Genomic DNA, 20264 nt, shown 5'->3' on the forward strand with positions numbered 1-20264 from the left:
GAGGAGTAGGAGACCTTAGTTTCATCTGGTCCCAGGAATGCAGCTAGATAGCTATCAAAGCACTCTGAACACCTGTGAACTCAACCAGAGATCTAAGGAAAGAATAGCTGCAACTCTACAAATAGAAAAGCAGTCACTTTCTGCAAGAATGACAAGATGGGGGCGCCTGGGGGGCTCAGTGGGTTAAGCCGCTGCCTTCGGCTCAGATCATGATCTCAGGGTCCTGGGATCGAGTCCCACATCGGGCTCTGTGCTCAGCAGGGGGCCTGCTTCCCTCTCTCTCTCTTTCTCTCTCTGCCTGCCTCTCTGTCTACTTGTGATCTCTCTCTGTCAAATAAATAAATAAAATCTTTTTAAAAAAAAAAAAAGAATGACAAGATGGAAAAACTCAGCTTAAAGAGAACAAGAGGAAGTACTGACTGTCAGGGACCTAATCTGATATAAGGACGATGTCAGAGGTAGAGTTCAGGATAATTATTATAAATAGCTGGGCTTGAAAAGAGCATGGAAAACACTACAGAATTCTTTTCTGGAGAAATAAAAGAACTAAAATCTAACCAAGTCAAAATCAAAAAGGCCATTAATGAGACACAATAAAAAACAGAGGCTCTAACTGCTAGGATAAATGAGGCAGAAGAGACAATGTGATACAGAAGACAAAATGATGGATAATAAGGAAACGAAGAAAAAGAGAAACAGCTACTGGATCATGAGGGGAGAATTCAAGAGATAAGTGATAGCATAAAGGAAACAATATTAGAATAATTGGGATCCTGGAAGAAGAGGAAAGAGAGGGGCAGAAGGTATACTGGAGCAAACTATGTCCCTAACCTGGGTAAAGAAACAGACATCCAAGTCCAGACATAGGGACCCCCCCCCGCCCAAATCAGTAAAAATAGATCAACACCTCAACATATAACAGTGGCACTTGCAAATCTCAGAGGCAATGAAAAAATCTTTAAAGAAGCTTGGGACAGAAGTCTATAACCTACAAGGGTAGAAACATTAGATTGGCAGCAGACATCCACAGACCTGGCAGGCCAGAAAGGACTGGCATGATTTAGCATGGTGCTAAATGAGAAAAATATGTAGGCAAGAATATTTTATCCAGCTAGGATGTCATTCAAAATAGAAAGTGAGATTAAAAGCTTCCAGAAAAGGCAGAAACCATAAGAATTTGTGATCACCAAGCCAGCCGTATGAGAAATATAAAAAGGGATCTTTTAAGCAAAGAGTGAGCCCAAAAGTAACAGAGTGTTCAGAAAGGAAGAGAGACCATGTACAGAAACAGTGACAGTTCAGGTAATACCATGGCACTAAATTCATATCTTTCAGTAGTTACTCTGAATATAATGAGGTAAATGCCCCAAACAAAAGACACAGTGTATCAGATTGGATAAAAAAGCAAGAACCATCAGTGTGCTGTCAGCAAAAGACTAAATTTAGACATAAAAGACACCTCCAAATTAAAAGTGAGCAGTTGGAAAACCATTTATCATGCTAATGGATGTCAAAAGAAAGCTGGGGTGGCAATCTGATATAATCTGATATAATTTATATCAGACAAATTATATTTGAAACCAAAGACTGTAATAAGAGATGAGGAAGGACACTATGTCATACTTAAAGGATCTATTCAACAAGATCTAACAAGTGTAAATATTTATGTCCCTAACATGGGAGCAGGCAAATAAATGAGCCAGGTGGTAACAAAATTTAAGAAACACAGTGAAAATAAAACAATAATTGTAGGGGACTTAAAAACCCTCGTCACTGCAATGGACAAATCATCTAAGAAGATCAACAAGGAAACAAAGGCTTTGAATGACACACTGGACCAGATGGAATTCACAGATATATTTGGAACATTCCATCCTAAAGCAACAGAATACACATTCTTCTTGAGTGCACATGGAACATTCTCCAGAATAGATCACACAGTGGGTCACAAATCAGGTCTCAATCAGTACCAAAAGTTTGGGATTATTCCCTGCATATTCTCAGACCACAATGCTTTGAAACTGGAACTCAATCACAAGAGGAAATTTGGAAAGAACTTAAATACATGTAAGTCAGTCCTAAGAGGAAAATATATAACAATACAAGTATTTCTCAAGAAACAAGAAAGGTCTTGGAGTGCCTGGGTGGCTCATTCAGTTAAGTGTCTGCCTTTGGCTCAGGTCAGGATCTCAAGGTCCTGGGATCAAGCCCCATGTTGGGCTCCCTGCTCAGTATGGAGTCTGCTTCTCCCTTTACCCTCTACATGCTGTTCCTCCTGCTTGTGCTCTTTCTCTCTGTCAAATAAATAAATTCTTGAAAGAAAGAAAGATGTAAAATACACAACCTAACATTACAGCTAAAACAGCTAGAGAAAAAACAGCAAATGAAGCCTAAGCCCAGCAGGAGAAGAGAAGTAATACAGATTAGAGCAGAAATCAATGAAATAGAAAGCAAAAGAACAGTAGAATAGATCAACAAACCAGGAGTTGGTTCTTTGAAAGAATAAGATTGATAAACCCTTGGCCAGACTTATCAAAAAGAGAAAGGATCTAAATAAAATAAACCATGAATGAGAGAGTAGAGATCACGACCAACACCAAAGAAATACAATTATAAGAACATATTATGAGCAACTATATGCCAACGAATTAGGCAATATGGTAGAAATGGATGCATTCCTAGAGACTTAATGCTACCAAAACAAATAGGAAGAAAGAGAAAAACTGAACAGACCCATAACCAGCAAGGAAATTGAAGCAGTAATCAAAAATCTCCCAACAAACAAGAGCCCAGGCTTCCCAGGGGAGTTCTACCAAACGTTTAAAGAAGAATTAATACCTATTCTTCTGAAGCTGTTTAAAAAATAAAAAGAAATGGGAGGAATACTTACAAGCTCTTTCTAGGAGTCCAGTATTACCTTGATCCCAAAACTAAAGACCCCACCAGAAAGAACTACAGACCAATATCCCTGATGAACATGGTTGCCAAAATTCTCACCAAGATACTAGCCAGTAAGATCCAACAGTATATTAAAAGTATTATTTACCACAACCAAATGGGATTTATTATCTGAGCTGAAGGGTGGTTCAATGTCCAAAATCAGTCAATGTGATTTTAATTAAAGAAATTAATTAATAAAAAAAGGACAAGAACCACCTGATCCTCTCAATAGATACAGAAAAAAGCATTTGACAAAGTACAGCATCCTTTCTTGATTAAAACTCTTCACAGTGTAGGGATAGAGGGTATATACCTCAATATCATAAAAGCCATTTATGAAAAACCCATAGCAAATATCATTCTCAATGGGGAAAAACTGAGAGCTTTTCTCCTAAGGTTAGGAACATGGCAGGGATGTCCACTATCACCACTGCTGTTTAACATAGTACTAGAAGTCCCAGCCTCAGCTGTCAGATTACAAAAAGAAATAAAATATATCCAATTTGGCAAGGAAGAAATCAAATTCTCACTTTGCAGATGACATGTTACTCTATGTGGAAAACCCAAAAGATTCCACCCCCAAATTGCCTGAACTCAAACAGGAATTCAGCAGAGGCACAGGATATAAAATCAATGCACAGAAATCAGTTGCATTTCTATGAACTAACAATGAGAAGAAAGAGAAATTAAGGAGTTGATCTCATTTACAATTACACCCAAAACCACAAGATACCTAGGAATTAACCTAATTAAAGAGGCAAATGATCTGTACTCAAAAAACTATAGAACACCCTTGAAAGAAATTGAGGAAGACACAAATGGAAAGATGTTCCATGCTCATGGACTGAAAGAACAAATATTGTTAAAATGTCTGTGCTACCTAGAGCAATCTACATGTTCAATGCAATCTCTATCAAAATACCAGCAACTTTTTTCACAGAGCTGGAATAAAAAACCCTAAAATTTGTATGGAAACAGAAAAGACCTCAAACAGCCAGAGGAATGTTGAGAAAGAAAACCAGAACTGATGGCATCCCAATTCTGGACCTCAGGCTCTATTACAAAGCTGTGATCATCAAGACAGTATGGTACTGGCACAAAAACAGACCCATAGATCAGTGGAACAGAGTAGAGCCCAGAAATGGACCCTCAACTCCATGGTCAACTAATCTTTGACAAAGCAGGAAAGAATATCCAATGGAGAAAAGACAATCTCTTCAACAAATAGTGTTGGAAAAATTGGACAGCCACATGCAGAAGAATGAAACTGGACCATTTCCTTATACCATATACAAAGATAGACTCAAAATGTATGAAAGATGTAAGTGTGAGACAGGAATCCATCAAAATCCTAGAAGAGTACACAGGAAGTAATCTCTGACTTTGGCTGCAGCAACTTTGTGCTAGACATGTCTCCAAAGTAAAGGGAAACAAAGTCAAAAATAAACTATTGAGACTTCATCAGGATAAAAAGCTTTTGCACAGCAAAAGAAAACAGTCAACTGTTTCCTTGGTGGTTACTATAATGCTTACATATAACAATTTATAACAGTGCATTTTAATCTGATAGCAACTTAAGTTGAATGCATTCTAAAGTTCTATGTTTTTACTCTCCCCTCCCATGTTTTATTTTTTGGTGTCACATTTTACATTCTTTATCTTGTGTATCCCTTAAATAATTATTGTAGTTACAGATATTTTTACAACTTTTGTCTTTAGCTTTTGACATTCTAATTATAATATATCTTGGTGTGGGACCCTGGGTTCATCTTACGTTTGACTCTCTGGACTTCCTGGATCTAGATGTCTGTTTTCTGCTTTAGATCAGATAAATTTTCAATCATTATTTCTTCAAATAAGTTTTCTACCTCTCTCTCTCTCTCTCTCTCCTACTGGGAGCCCTATGATGTGAATATTAATCTGTTTGTCCTACAAAACCTTAAGCTACATTCACTTTTTTATTTAAAAAATTTTTTTTTCCTTCCTGCTCTGGTTTTCTTCTGCTTTACCTTTGAGGGGATTGATCCTCTCTTCTGCTTCATCTAGTTTGTTCTTGAGCTCCTGTAGACTATTTTTCAATTTAGTCATTATATTTTCATCTTCAGGACTTCTACTTGGTAGTTTCTTGAATTGTCTCTGTGGAAATTCTTACTGTGTTCATTCTTCTCCTGAGTTCATTGAGCATTATGACCATAATTTTGGACACTTTATGTGATAAATCCCTTACCTCTGTTTCATTAAGGACTTTTTCCGAGGTTTTATCCTGTTCTTTCATTTGTAACATATTTCTCTGTGTTGGTTTCTGTGCATCAGATAAAATAACCACTTCTCCCAGTCTTAATGGAGTGGCCTCCTGTAGAAAATGACCCTCATCATTCAACTGTACCCCAGCATTTTGTTGTCTCTCAAACCTTTGTGATGGTCTAAGCAGACTACTTAAAAACACACACACACAAAATTATTTAAAGATTTTGTCAGAGAGAGCACAAAGAGGGAGAGTGGCAGGCCAAGCAGACAGAGGGAGAAGCAGACTCCCTGCTGAGCAAGGAGCCCAATGTGGAACTCATCCCAGGATCCTGGAATCATGACCTGAGCTGAAGGCAGATGTTTAACTGGCCGAAACACCCCAGGCATTCCCAGACTATTTTATTTTTAATGGCTCCAAACAGATGAGGTTGTTCCAGGACTTTTATTTTTTATATATGATCTACCTTTTGGCATTTGGCTTTTGTTGTCGTCGTCGTTGGAATTCTCTCCATATACTTCTTTGAATTGTGTAACCTAAAGCAGAATACAGTGTGTACTTTCTTCTTTAAAAATTTAACTGAAGCAATTCTTCACTTCAGTTTATCCTTTGTTTAATACACAATGAAGCTGCATTTGGTACTCCCCAGGGTCCTTCCCTATTGTTATATATTTACCTAATTCATATTTAGCTATGGTCCTTTCTGAAATTCTCCTTTTCACCACTAGCAATTTTCTTTCTTTTCTAATGTTCAATCACTCTGTCTTACATTTGTATGATTTATAATCCCCAACTGTACTCCACTGCCATTTGTAAGAAAGCATCCTTTAACTATGGCATATATTATTTTAGATTCACATGGAAATCCCTAAGACTCATTTGATTATTTTACATCTCCAAGATGTTTCCCTCCATTTAATGATTGTAAACTGGTATCAAGACTAATTTTGTTTGGTTTTCATTTCTGTAGGCTTTACTTTAAATGGTATTAACACTTTCAGATTGGCTGGCTCATGTTTTTGCCAGTTGTTCCCATAACTACATGAAAATACTCTAGGACATCACTCTCACCACAGGCCCAGAGTGCACGAGCCCAGGAGGCAGGACTGCCTCCTCCTTGATTTCAAAGTGCAGTACCAGCATACCAATGAGTGAAACTATGGGATCAGGCACTTGGAAGAGCCCTGGGGGAATAACCTTCACACCTTGGAGAAGTGTAGTGTGGGCATCACCACTGCAAAGCGCCACGGGTGGGCCATGCTCTCTGAACTGTGGCTGGGGGGAAAGGGGGAATGTCATGCCACTAGATCTGGAATGTAGGACCTCCACCCCAGTGGGTCTGGCGGGTAAAACATCCAGCCAAAGAGAATTATCCTTAAACCTTACGGTTTAATATTTCCCTTGGGACCCACAAGGCCTTTTGTCTTTTCTATCTCTCCTTTTTGGAATTAAATGCCTGTGTCTGTTCTGGAAGCCCATTATTTGGTTTCACAGGTTTACAGATAGAGAATAATTTGCCTCAGGATGAATTATATCTTGACTCTCACCCCTATTTGATTTAGAGGTAGATGAGACTTTAGAAGTGAAAATGGTTTAAGACTTTTAGGGCTGTGGGATGGAATGAATGTATTTTGTATACAAGACCATAATTTTGGAGGTGTGGTAGTGGAATGTTATGTAATGAATGTCTGTGTCCTTCCCACCCAAATTTATATGTTGAAACTCTAACTCCCAACATGATGGTATTGGAAGTCAGGTTCTTGGAAGGCAATTAGGTCATGAGTTGTGAATGGGATTTCTAGCCTTATTAAGAGCCCAGAGAACTGCCTCATTCCTTCTGACATGAGGACACAATAAAAAAACAGTTGTCTATGAATTAAGAAGTAGGCCCTCACCAGGACCTGATCACACTGGCACCTTGATCTCAGACTTCCAGCCTCCAGAACTATAAGAAATCAATGTTTATAAGCCATCTATTTTGTGGTAATTCATTACACCCATCTGAACTGACAAAGATAGCAATGTATGATACAGACTCCTAACATCAAATACAGAGTCTACAATGCAACTATTCATGAAATCTGCCACTGTTTAAAAAAAAAAAAAAAAGTTCACCCCAAAGAACTGTTTAAAATTATAAAGATAGACAAGTTTCATCTTGTGACTATCTTCTTTGGCTTTAGACAAAACATAATTTCCTCCATTTATACATACTTTATTATTCTAAGGATTATAAATTCTTCATATTCAAACTCTTAAAGTTTTAGAAGTTGAGAATTATGTACTGATAATGAAAAATGTCAGCAGATACTACATTGTAACCTATTATTGTTAGCATTTTTCTCTGGAGATTTAGGAGTAACTTTGAGTTAGATATTAACAAACCTAACCTGTATCACTCTGTACCAGTATGTTATTTTATTGATTTCCCATAAAACCATTAATTAATTTATATATTTACAACAGATCAGTTAAGTCTTATTCTTAATTATAAACACATTTAAAAGTTAAACTGTGTATTATTTTACTTAAGTCCTACTCCTGTCCTTAGGCATCCTGCTTTATCTATCTTATCTGACCTGGCTGGCTCAGTCGGTCAAGCTTGTGTATGTCAGGGTTGTGTTTGAGCCCCACGTTGGGTATAGAGATTACTTAAATAATAAAATCTTGGGATGCCTGGGTGACTCAGTCGGTTAAGAGTCTGGCTCCAGCTCAGGTCACGATCTCAGGGTCCTGGGACTGAGTACCATATGGGGCTCCCTGCTCAGTGGGGTGTCTCCTTCTCTCTCTGCCTGCTGCTCCTCCTGCTTGTGCACACTCTTTCTGACAAATAAAATCTTAAAAAAAGAGCAACTTATATTTTAAAAATCAAATCAAATCTTAAAAAAAACTGGATTTCTGTATATTAAATTAGTTTTAATATGTATATTTTTTGGTGGAGTCTTTAGACTATTCTGTGTATAGTATCATGTCATCTGCAAAGATACAGTAGCAGTTTTACCTCTTCCTTACAAATTTGGATAACTTTTCTTGGCTTTAAGCAGGCCAAACTTTATCATAGTCTTATCAAAATGGTCATGTGACTATTCTAGGGAGCTTTTCAAAAGGAGAGACAGTGTGAAGCCTCATTGTGATAGGAAGACTGGTTTTACAAAATTGTGTAAGTTACTCCTTATTTCCACAAGTTTCAAGTAGATCCATTACTATCTTTGAAGGTCCTTCTAAAATGTAATCATTCACATACACACTGGTAACTATGTACTGCCAAAAAGACTTGTCAGAGAATTTGGCAACTTGAGTGAGGTAGTTCTGGGACACTTTTCACGGCTTTATTTCCCCATGTTTTGGCTTCTCTGGGTGGGTCCTAAATGTAATCACAACATCCTTACAAAGGGCAGAGAAGGTCACTGGACCTGAGGGAAAGATGGTAATGGGACAACGAAAGCATAATGTTCCTGGCTTTGAAAATGGGAGGATGAGGCTACAAGTCAAGGAAGTCAGCTCTAGAACCAAAAAGGAGCAGGAAATGGATCCTCCTCTAGATCCTGCGGAAGGAGTACACTTGCCAACACCTTATTTTTGGTGCAGTGAAACTGATTTTGGAGTTCTGATCTCTACAACCATGGAATAAATGTGTGTCCTTTTCAGCCACCAAGTTTGTGGCAACTGTTACACCAGTCGTAAGAAACTAATATGAAGACTAAATAGCCTTGTACTTACTAGTAGAGCCACATTTTTTAACGAAATTGCATCCAGTTTTCTTCAATTTCCTGTTGATATTGATCCTAAGCACCTAGCAACCTATAAGGATGTATGTAGTCTGTTAGCTTTATTAGACAAACCTTTTAATTAAGAAAGAAGAAAGAAAAATCCTACATTGGTACATTGGCCTCCTCTATTCCTTGTTTGTCACCTCTTCCTCTTTACCAGAAATATTTTTCCTAAGGGATTATCCTTGACTTCTCTTTTCCTCATAATCCTGTACTTGTCAGTCTACTCATTGATGAAGCTTGATTACTATATAGCCAATTCTCTTGGCCCATCTGCTAATTTCCAGACTTCTATTTCCAATGGTCTGCTCTAAAGATTCAGCTGGGTAACTCACCGGCATCTTGCATTCAGTATAACTAGAAGTGAATTCATTTTCCCAAGACAGATTTATAAACAGAAAACCAAATCACACCAGGAAATGGATGCTTCATCAAATAAGGCATGTTAAGAATTTTGTTTTGTTTTGTTTTACACAATAATGGAAACTAGAGGAGTATCTGATTTTGGAAGTTTTGCAGATGTCAATTTTGAGTAATATTTTTCAGCATTTCTTCACTTTACTTTGTTCCACATGGACCATCCTTACGGTACAAGTGACTACAGGAATGGAAAATCTGTTATTTGGGCTATTCTGTATTTGGATTCTGACAAGACAATTTTCTCAAGTATCAAAAACCTTGAATATATGGTTGATTATATCAAATGCTCACAGATCATGAACCTCACAAAGTGCTGCTTTGACATGACACTGAGGTTTGTTTTCATGTCTAAATCAACTTTATTGAGGTAAATTTATGTATATTAAAATGTACTTATTTTAAGTACAGAACTTAATGGAGTACTTTCTAATGTATAGTACATACAGTATGTACTATAATACAAAAGAGTACATATAGTATGCTTCCTTTTGTGTAAGAAAATAAAAATATGAATACAAATATATTCACTTTTGCAAAATGAAACGTGGGAAGGATAAATCAGAAAATAATAAAATTGGTTAAATTGCATGGAGTACTAAGAATGGGACTCCTCAGACTAAGTACAACTTAATACAATTTCCCTTTTTTTTTAAAGATTTATTTATTTGATGTGGGACAGGGGTGGGCGGGAGGCAGGCAGAGAGGGAGGGAGACAGAGTCAGGCAGACTCTGCACTAAGCATGGAGCTGATGCTGGACTCAATCTAACAACCCTGAAATCAGGATCTAAGCAGAAACCAAGAATCACATGCTTAACAAACTGCACCACCCAGGTGCTCCTACAGTTTTGACTTCTGAGCCAGAAATTTTACATATTCAAAAAACAAATCAACAGGAGAGCCTGGGTGGCTCAGTCACTTACGCCTCTGCCTTCAGCTCAGGTCATAATCTGAGGATCTTGGGATGGAGCCCAGCATCGGGGTTCCTGCTCAGCAGGGAGACTCTTTTCCCTCTACTTCCTTCCCCCTGCTCATGCTCTCTCTGAAATAAATAAAGTCTTAAAAAAAAAAAAAAAGCAACAAGAAAAAATCACAGATGAATACTAAGCAACAAAGGAACCTCATCTACATGAAAATCGACAATGTAAAGAATGAATTCAAGTAACGTGGACCACAATACTCTATCTTCTCTGTAATTTCTTTCCGAAGACAAGAATTGTGAAGAAAACTTGAACTTTATCTTGCAGTTTGCTAATGATACATTAGCAATTTTAAGCCAATTTTGTGTGTATTGTAGGACAGAATGAATAATGCACTGATGTTAGGTACAAGGATTCTCATTGTGAGAGAAGGCTGATAAAACATGAAGTGGGGTGCAGGGTGCAGAGGAAGAACTCTGAGCTACAAGAATGAAATAGGAAGTTATCATGATGACGATGGTGGTGTTTGTTTGTGTGTATGTGTTGGACAGTGATCTTATGTGCTTAAGTGATTGAGAATATAAAATCACTAATTACTGGTTAGTGTTTGGTTACTGATCACTTGGTTCAAGTGGCACATCAGAATTCTCCATCGTAAGATTCCTTTTATCTCTTTTGGTTAGTATGTAATTTATGGGTTGATATTTGAAATTGCATCAATTCTGTTTTCCAACAGTTTCACCAAGTTGTTTTAGTATTCTTTGGATTCTTACCAAAATGTTTAACCTGAATCTCACCATGAGAAAAAAATGAGAGAAATCCAAATTGTGAAACACTGTATGAAATGACTAGCCTGGATTCTTCAAAATTGCCCAATGTCATGAAAGAAACAAAACAGCAGGTGAACCGTTCAAAATTAAAGGAGATTAAATTCAATGCAGGATTACTGAGTGGGCCCTGGATTTTAAGAAAATCAGGGCAAAGAACAATATCGTAGCAACTTCACAAACACCTGAATATTAAACTGTACCAGTGATCAATTTTTTTTTATTGTGATAAGAATGATGTCTTTTTTTTTTTTTTTAAGATTTTATTTATTTGACACAGAGAGCACAAGCAGGGAGAGCAGCAGAGGGAGAGGGAGGAGCAGGCCCCCCACAGAGCAGGGAGCCTGATGTGGGGCTCCACCCCAGGACCCTGGGGTCATGACCTGAGCCAAAGGCAGATGCTTAACTGACGGAGCCACCCAGGTACCCCATGAATGATGTCTTTTTTCAAGAAAGACATACCCCAAAGTATTTAGAGATGACATCATGATGTATGCACCTATATGAAAGTTATGTGCAAGAAGGAAAGGAAAACACATGTGACAAAATGTTCACTAGCATATTTAAGAGAAGGGTATATGAATGTTTATTTTCAACTTTTATTGTTTTAATAATAAAAATTTAGGGAAAATTCTAGTGAGAAGGACTTTAAAAATATGACTGGTGACCTTTAGATAAGGAGAAAATCTATTAAGTTATAATACATTAGTATCACAGATCTTTGTTGGCAAACTTTATTCTCAAAATCAGCATGGTATGCTTCCTACCATAATGAAATCTGGATTCTTTTTGTTAAACTGGTAACTGGAGACAGTGAAGCTTTTCATCAGGTTCCCAGAGTTGTCAAATTCCAACATTCAGTTTTCTCTGCCTAAATCTAGCCCAACCAGGACCAAAGCACAGATGTTATTATTTCTATATTTCTGGGTGATCATTAGATCACAATTTGGAATCTAATCTTTTTTTTCTATTTTGGGATTTAATTTTCATTATCCATATAGATTTTCTATTTATCTTTCACAGAAATCCAATGTAATGTATAATTAACTTTTTCCCAATTTTTGAAATTTATGGGAGATTGTTTAGGATGAAACACAAGACTGTTTAAAAAAAAAAAAAAACCCGACTCCTAAAATTTAAAGAAAAAGAACTTTTAAAAATAACTCTCCAGGGGCACCTGGGTGGCTCAGTGGGTTAGGCCCCTGCCTTCGGCTCAGGTCATGATCTCAGGGTCCTGGGATCGAGCTCCACATTGGGCTCTCTGCTCAGTGGGGAGCCTGCTTCCCCCCTCCCCTCTCTCTGCCTCTCTGCCTGCTTGTGATCTCTCTCTCTGTCAAATAAGTAAATAAAATTTTAAAAAATAGTAAAATAAAAATAACTCTCCAGAGGCATTAGCCTGGCTTAGCTGGTGAAGCATGCAACTCTTGATCTCAGGGTTGTGGGTGTGAGCCCCATGTTGGGTATAGAGATTACCTAAAATCTTTAAAAGTGGTAACTCTTTAGTGCCTGGTCCAATTTTTAGTTGAGCGTAAACATCATTGACTCAAGCAGCTAGACCTGAGTTCCAGTAAATAACCACTTAACAATTTCAAAGACATAGTAACTGAAAACCAAAAGAGAATGGGAAGTATCAGCTTTGGTTTGTAGAATCATCAAACTAAACATTGTTTATTGAGTTTTCCCATGAATGAGCCTTTGCGCAAGACACTGAGAAAGAAGCTGTAATTCTTATTCTTCTCATTTACAGTATGGCTGAAGAGGTAAGTTCTACCTGTAAAAATATAAAAGCAAAAAATTAGAAAAATCTGAATGTTCAAAAAAAAAAGTTAAATTGACCATTAAATATCCTGTTATAGAAAAATGTCATGGGAAAACATACACTCAGTTAAAAAGTGATACCAATTCAATTTCTTTTTAAAAATGTATGTACAATATTATTACAATTTGTTTTATAAAAGCAACATATGTATATATAGGGAATAGAAAAACAATACTAGAAACATATACACTAACTGTCTAGTAATGTTTGTCTTGAGATAGGAGGAATTTGTGATTATATTCATCTTTAAGACTTCTGTGTAGATCAAGTATTTCTGCAATACTTCTGTAATCAGAGTACAAATATTTTATTCGATTTTGAGAGAGAGCGAGCGAGCTGGGAGAGGAGCAGGGGTGGCGGAAGAATCTCAAGCAGACTCCATACAGAGCGGGGAGCCTCACTTGGGGCTTAATCTCATAATCCCGTGATCATGATCTGAGCCGAAATCAAGAGTTGGACACTCAACCAACTGAGCCATCCAGGCACCCCCAGAGTACAAATATTTTAAAGAAAGAATTCTAAAATATAGTTTAAAATACAAAGCGATATATGCTTAGCACCAAACTGTCCTGTCAGAGAGTTCTAGGAGACCAGTCTCATAGGACAGGAGTCCTCAAAGATGTCTTTCTACAGGAGACAGAACTCCCACACAATGTGTTGCAGTTTCCCCTACATGACATAGTAAGTGCTCAGCAAGCAGTTACTCTGATTATACCATTTGATGTGCACCTATCCCATTAGGTAAATACCTCCATTTTGGAGATGAAGAAATGGAGATTTAGAGAAATTTAATTAACTTTATAAGGATCACTAAGTTAGTAAGTGGTTGAACCAGAATTCAAGTCCAAGTAGCCTAAATCAATCTTCTTTACTCATACAAAATGACTAGCAATTGCTGGTAGAATATAAGCTCCCACTTTAGGTCTACAAGAAACCTGAGAGCAGAGACTTTCCAGTCTTGTTCCACTGTAAACCCAGGGTGTAATGTAGTATATAACATAGTATATAGCACAGAGTAGTCTTCAAGTAAAAACTTCTGTTAATGAACAGATCACCTTTTTGTCACTACAGTTTACAACCAAAAACTAAGTAACTCGGGTTCAGGTTCAGTCAATAAAGGCAGTAACTTGATATCCACAATCAAAAAGATAGTACCAAAATTTTTTAAAATAGTGGAAAAAAGTAAAGCAAATTTGTGTTGACAGTACACTTTAGTCTACTTGTAGACTGTGTTTTGTTAATTGTCTTTTACATACAGGATCCCTTAGCATTAAACATAGGTTATAAAAATAAGAGACATCTAGGTTATTCTTCCTTTTCAGATTGGTCATACTTACCCCAAAAGGAAAAAAAATCTCAAACAACAAATGATGCTAGTCTTACCGAAATTAATTAGAAATTATACTAAATATGAACATAAAAGTCACTCTATTGGCAGCACCTATAGAGTAATGAGAAAGATGGAAACAACCCAGAAACAGAGGTGCACTGATTTATTATGCAAATTAGGACCAGATAGTACAAAAGAACAATACTGACTTTTTCAACTAATGCATGAGGTTGCCTAGGAAGCTAGTTCTACCAGAGTAACACAAAGAGTGCTATGTTGTATTACAAACCAAAGTGAAGGTGAAACACTAAGTCTCTTTTGGAAGAAAACTTTTGGAAGTCTCTTTTGGAAGGCAACTCGTGCTGCCTTACTGTATGTGATACAAATAGGTCTCTTTTTTTTTTCTTTAATATTTTATTTATTTATTTGACAGAGAGAGAGATCACACGTAGGCAGAGAGGCAGGCAGAGGGAGGGCGGGGAGCCAGAGAGCCCGATGCGGAGCTCGATCCCAGGACTCTGAGATCATGACCTGAGCTGAAGGCAGAGGCTTAACCCTCTGAGCCACCCCCAAACAGGTTTCTTTTAAGTGAAATTTAAACTTACACCACTGAAGTATCTGTGGAATTTCTTAATGGCGGTATTTTAACATTTTGCCGTTTATTTGAAATAAAATTCTAATAAAGTAGTAATTTAAAAAGTAGTATGTGTAATTTTCAAGTAAGATATAAATTGTGTATAGATTTTGTAGTTATATATATTCGATTACACAGATAATATACCCTTATAGTAATATATTCAAACACTGTATTAAATGTTGAAAGACCCAGGGTGCCTGGGTGGCTTAGTTGGTGAAGTGCCTGCTTCCCACTCAGGTCCTGATCTTAGGGTCCTGCCATCAAGACCCGGGTCAGACTCCCTGCTCAGTGGAGAGTCCACTTCTTCCTCTCCCTCTCTCCCTTTCCAACCCCCTTCACCACCTCCGTCCCCTCACGCTCTCAAATAAATGAAATCTTAAAAAAAAAAGTTGAGGGATGGGCGCCTGGGTGGCTCAGTGGGTTAAGCCGCTGCCTTCGGCTCGGGTCATGATCTCAGGGTCCTGGGGTCGAGTCCCGCGTCGGGCTCTCTGCTCAGCAGGGAGCCTGCTTCCCTCTCTCTCTCTCTGCCTGCCTCTCCATCTACTTGTGATTTCTCTCTGTCAAATAAATAAATAAAATTTTTAAAAATAAAAATTAAAAGATCCAAGACTCTCCTCCCCCCACAATCAGTGGTAAAATCATCTTACTAGTTTCTTACATATCTTGCCCCAAATATTCTAGGTGCACATATGTATTAAGCACCTGCTGCCAAACCTCACCCCCAGATGTTATCTACTATTCCTATATTTTTCTTCTTAGCAGTATATATTGAACATTGTTCCAAACTGCTCATAGATACTTCCTGTTCTCTATAATGGCTATGTAACACTCCATTTAACTCCATTCCTCCTTTAATAAACATTTAAATAGTTTCAACTTATCAGCTATTAGAAACCCTTCTGTAATATCTTTTTACATTCAACTCTGTGTATATCTATGGTCTATTTGTCAGGATGAGGATTTTTAGAATTACATGGAATACATAGTTAATATTTTTGAGAAGAGCTTGCTCTTCAAAACAGTATTATACAAATTTATACTCTGATGTGTTTTATTTGTTGCACTACGTCAATGTCCTATTAGTGTTTTTATGAAATATAATTGTGAGAAAGTACATAATTAGTATATAACTTTTGTAACAAAGAATTTATTAGCAATTCAGAGAAATCATCTGCCATCAATCCTATCTTTCTATAACTAAAGTAATTAAAAGTATGGGATGTGAAGACAGATATGGGTTCAAGTACTAGCTTTGACAATTAGGATTTGTGTGATTTTGATGTTATTTAGCCCTATTAAGCCTTGATTTATGCCTCTGCAAAATGGGGGGATAATAGTGCCTACCTAACAGAATTATGATGAAGATTAGCATACAGAATGATTACTGAAGAGGCTGACAGGAGTATATGCTATTTGATAACTCATACTGGATGACCTAAGTGATTAAGACATAACAAGAACATGTACCTATGTCTATTTTACAAAAACAACAGTGACTATAAAAAAAATCTCTAATAATGAACCGATTATTTTCTTGGAGTCTTTCAATTCATAAGAATATAAAATCTTCATCTGAACCATACATAATCATGAATGTGAATTCCTGGGCAGAATTTAGTACGGAACACAATTCATTCAGATTCAGACTCAAACTCAGAGAATATAAGGTTCTAATTAGAGAACCTCAGAGGCGCTGGGTGACTCAATCAGTTAAGCATCTGACTCTTAATTTCAGCGCAGGTCATGATCTCGGGGTTGTGAGATCGAGCCCCAAGTAGGCTGCGTGTGAAGCTTGCATAAGATTCTCTCTCTCCCTCTTCCTCTGCAACCCCCACAAAATTAAGAAAACCTCAATAATAAAGAGATTTGGGTTTATTAGATTGCAGTGTAATCTTGAATTTCTCTAACCTCAGATAAAACAGAAATTCTAAGACAGCATTATAATAATGATGGCTGGTAATTCATAAAAACTATTAACTTGAGAATGGCTATAAAGAACCAAGTATAAAACTTCAATGTTGCAGCTGATTTCAAGCATTCCTTTTAATAAATTTTAAGTACTGGTATTTCCTAGAGGTATGATCACCTCAAATCTCTATAAACAGGAAATTAAAATATGTTCACTTTGAGACATCAAAAAACATTTAAAACAGGCATCACAAAGTGTAGATTTGTGGTTAAAGGTCAAATTTATTAGGAGATTAAGAGATGTATTATACATAGACTATAAATACTGCACAGCTGACTTTATTCACAGTCAAGCACAGAGATATAGTCAGTGCCAACCTATTTTGTGGATACTCTTGTTCTTTTGTTCCAAGAAAAATTTGCACCATAAGACTTGGACTTGGGTTTTGGAACCTTCCTCTCTTCAATGTCATAGCTCCACCCTAGAAAACAAAAACAAACCCACAGAAACAGAATTAAAGAGGATACCTCAAGAGCACAGCAAGCAGAAGCTGTCATAAATTTAATGTTCATTTATCATGAGGAGTACATGTCAGCACATCTGAAATATAAATACTTAGTAATATTTTCCCTTATAATCCTTTGTGACAAGGCAGCCCAAAATATTGCCTGAAGATGATTTACTGATCTCCAAAGTGTAACCCGTGATGTGACTTCTCCTTGCTCAATATTCCTTATTCAATTACTGATGGTTACATATTCATGTAAAATTTTCTATTTCTCTATGTGGTTTAATATGTGTCGTCTTTAATAACTGCAGTGGGAACACTGAGCAGTATAACCTATTTCCTAAAAGCTCATGCCTTCACAACAATTTGGATCTCACTCAAAGCAATACAGAAAAGCATACATGTTCATGTGAACATATCTATGTACGCAGTTACCTGTGTAAATGACAGAGTGGGAGTAGACCTAAAGATTATTTGGTTCAGCTCTCTGGGCTTTGACAGGCCACTGATTAAATTAAAAAACCTTTTCAACATTTGCTTAAAGGGCTATCTATTTAGAATCCCATGAAAGTAGTAGATAACAATGCAGATTCTTTGGTCTGACCGAAGTTTAATTGCTAATTTCTGGCAGGAGCTTGGGAATCTGTACTTTAACTACTGATCTAGGAGATTTTTATGCATAGAGGGGTGAGAACTAGTGGCGGCGGGAACGGTCTGTTTCTGAGAGTCTTTGTCTCTTCTCTCCAAAGCCCTTCTCAGCGTTTTGTAATTTTGAAAATTGGATTTATTCATGGCCACCTCTTCTGCTTTAAGTCCAGTTCCTCAGTTCAAGGTATGGAGAACAACCCTTGAACATCCTCCTTCTTGAAGATCTAATTAAGTCATTGTTCTGTTCCTAGTCCAAGCAACCTCTCTAACTTTCACTTTTCTTCATAGGATTCATTTTCTATCCCTGTAATTTATCATTCTGAGGACTTTCTTCAAATAATTAATCTTGAAACATTTGATCCATGGCTGCTGAATCATGCAGTCATGTATAAAATGTCTGAACTATTATATGTCTCATTAAGTAAACTTTTTGATCTTGTGAGTTGTTATGAGTTCTAGTGCCTCTTGGTGGGTATAATATTTGCTGCCACAAAAGCTTATGTTTCAGTAGCCCCTCAGAATTAATTTTGCCACAAAAGTGAAGCCCGTAGAAATCAAGTCATCAAAGTATACTGCTACTACTGCTTATTTTAGTGCCCCAAAGAGGAAATAATTAATAATTCCATTGCTAGAACTCCCATCTTCAAAGAAAGTTCATGTGCTATAAGGAAACTGAGAAGCAGGAAAGCAAATGAAACAAATCGTTTAAAAATACAAACAAAACATCAGAATCCAGGAGCAAAAATATTGATTCAATTTACTTGCTTAAACATAACCTTACTTTCACAGAGTAAAGTTTTGAGTACTTTCTAATCCATTAAAACAGAAAAAAACCCAGAAAGCTATGTCTTACTTTAAGATGACCTGAACTTGTAAGTACATTAACAAGTGGCTATTTGCATTTCAAAAACGTTACTAACTGGCCTAAGAATGGTACCTACTTCATAAGTTGTCAGGAGGATTAAACGAACTTGTTCATGTGAATTGCTTAGAAAACACCTGACACTTAATAATCATTTATTGAGTTCCATGAAAAACGTACTTTTCTAAATTTTGTATATGAATTAATATTTCCTTTATGTAACTGAGAAAACTGAGGCACACAGTGATTAGGTGACTAACACAAGCTCACTCACCTAGGAAAGGACCAGACTCAGGATTTAAACAAAGAATCTGATTCTGGAGCCTTTGCCTTAATTAATACCGTGTCTCTTGTGGTTTATAGCATAAGTAAGATATTCTTTCTGTCTCAAATCTGACTTGTAACTGTCTAGTAACCCATCTTCTATATGAAGTGAAGCATTAATGTAAATAAAACTGCCATCACACTGAAAACACAGTAGTTTTGAATTAACCACAGAAAGGAATTTTGGTAAGCAAATTAATACCGTGAACTGAACATGGTAATTTTAACATTATAAACTTCTCAAGCACTTCCTACATTAACCAGCAAATGATGCTGTTAATTATAAAAAACAAGTCAATAAAGGAGGTATAGCAATATTTACTAAGCATTTACTATTCATTTAATAAATATTATTGATTACATATTCTGTGTGAAGGACTGTTGAGAAACCAGAGATATAGCAGTGAATAAATCCCAAATTTCTTCAGGTTAGCAGAAGAGAAACTGGTAAGTAAAGGCATGGTATATTAGGTGCTAATACAGTAATACCTATGATTAAATACATATTTTATGCTAATGAGAACTAAAGAAAAGCATTTTAGAGAGGGCACACAGGGAAGACCTTGCTTCTTGAGAAGGTCACATTTGCCTGAAGATCTGAAGGAGATCAGAGTGAGCTATGTGGATGTTCTAAGTCCTCTGCTAAGTGCTTTACATGTATTTTTATAGAATTTTAAAACTGAGATCATAGGTTGCTTGGCTTATGAAGTAGGCATTATATATACCCCAATTTTATATTTAATTATTTAGGAAAAATAAAGCACAGAGAAGATAAATAAGCAGCCTAAAGCCACATGGCGGAGTGGCAAAGTCAGGGTTTTTAACCGAGGTTGACTTTAAAGCTATGTACCTAACCACCTCATAAATAAAACTACATTTCTTTAAAAGCATTTTGTAACTGCAGTTCTTATCTATTTCACCCAACTTCTTTCAATCTTTGTGATTTTGTAACTCCCCTCAACCTTTGTTTTTATAAATGTATTGAAAAGACTGTTCCAAGAAAGCCTGGAAAGTAAGTCTATGTCTGCAATATGTCCATCCACCCCCCACCCCACTTGTGGAGAAAGGAAAGGTTTCTAGTGTAGTAGGTTCTTTGTCTAGTTACAA

The 20264-nt window shown here is 36.8% G+C and overlaps 1 protein-coding gene across 2 annotated transcripts in view; it reads right to left on the reverse strand.

Moving 5' to 3' along the window:
- Nucleotides 1–12755: 12755 nt before the first annotated feature.
- NDUFS4 (NADH:ubiquinone oxidoreductase subunit S4) overlaps nucleotides 12756–20264 on the reverse strand; it is a 116488-nt gene continuing 108979 nt past the window's right edge. The window contains exons 5-6 of one of the 2 annotated variants that reach the window (XM_044231988.1): nucleotides 17193–17296; nucleotides 12756–12891 (exon numbers count right to left, since the gene is read on the reverse strand). In XM_044231988.1, coding sequence (XP_044087923.1) covers nucleotides 17193–17296 — 104 coding nt within the window. In that variant the 3' untranslated portion in view covers nucleotides 12756–12891. Of the gene's footprint in view, nucleotides 12892–17076; nucleotides 17297–20264 lie in introns of those variants that run through there. The other variant, XM_044231998.1, reaches the window with a different exon arrangement.

This window comes from Neovison vison, chromosome 1 (assembly GCF_020171115.1).
Source record: "Neovison vison isolate M4711 chromosome 1, ASM_NN_V1, whole genome shotgun sequence".
NCBI classification, from domain to species: Eukaryota; Metazoa; Chordata; class Mammalia; order Carnivora; family Mustelidae; genus Neogale; species Neogale vison.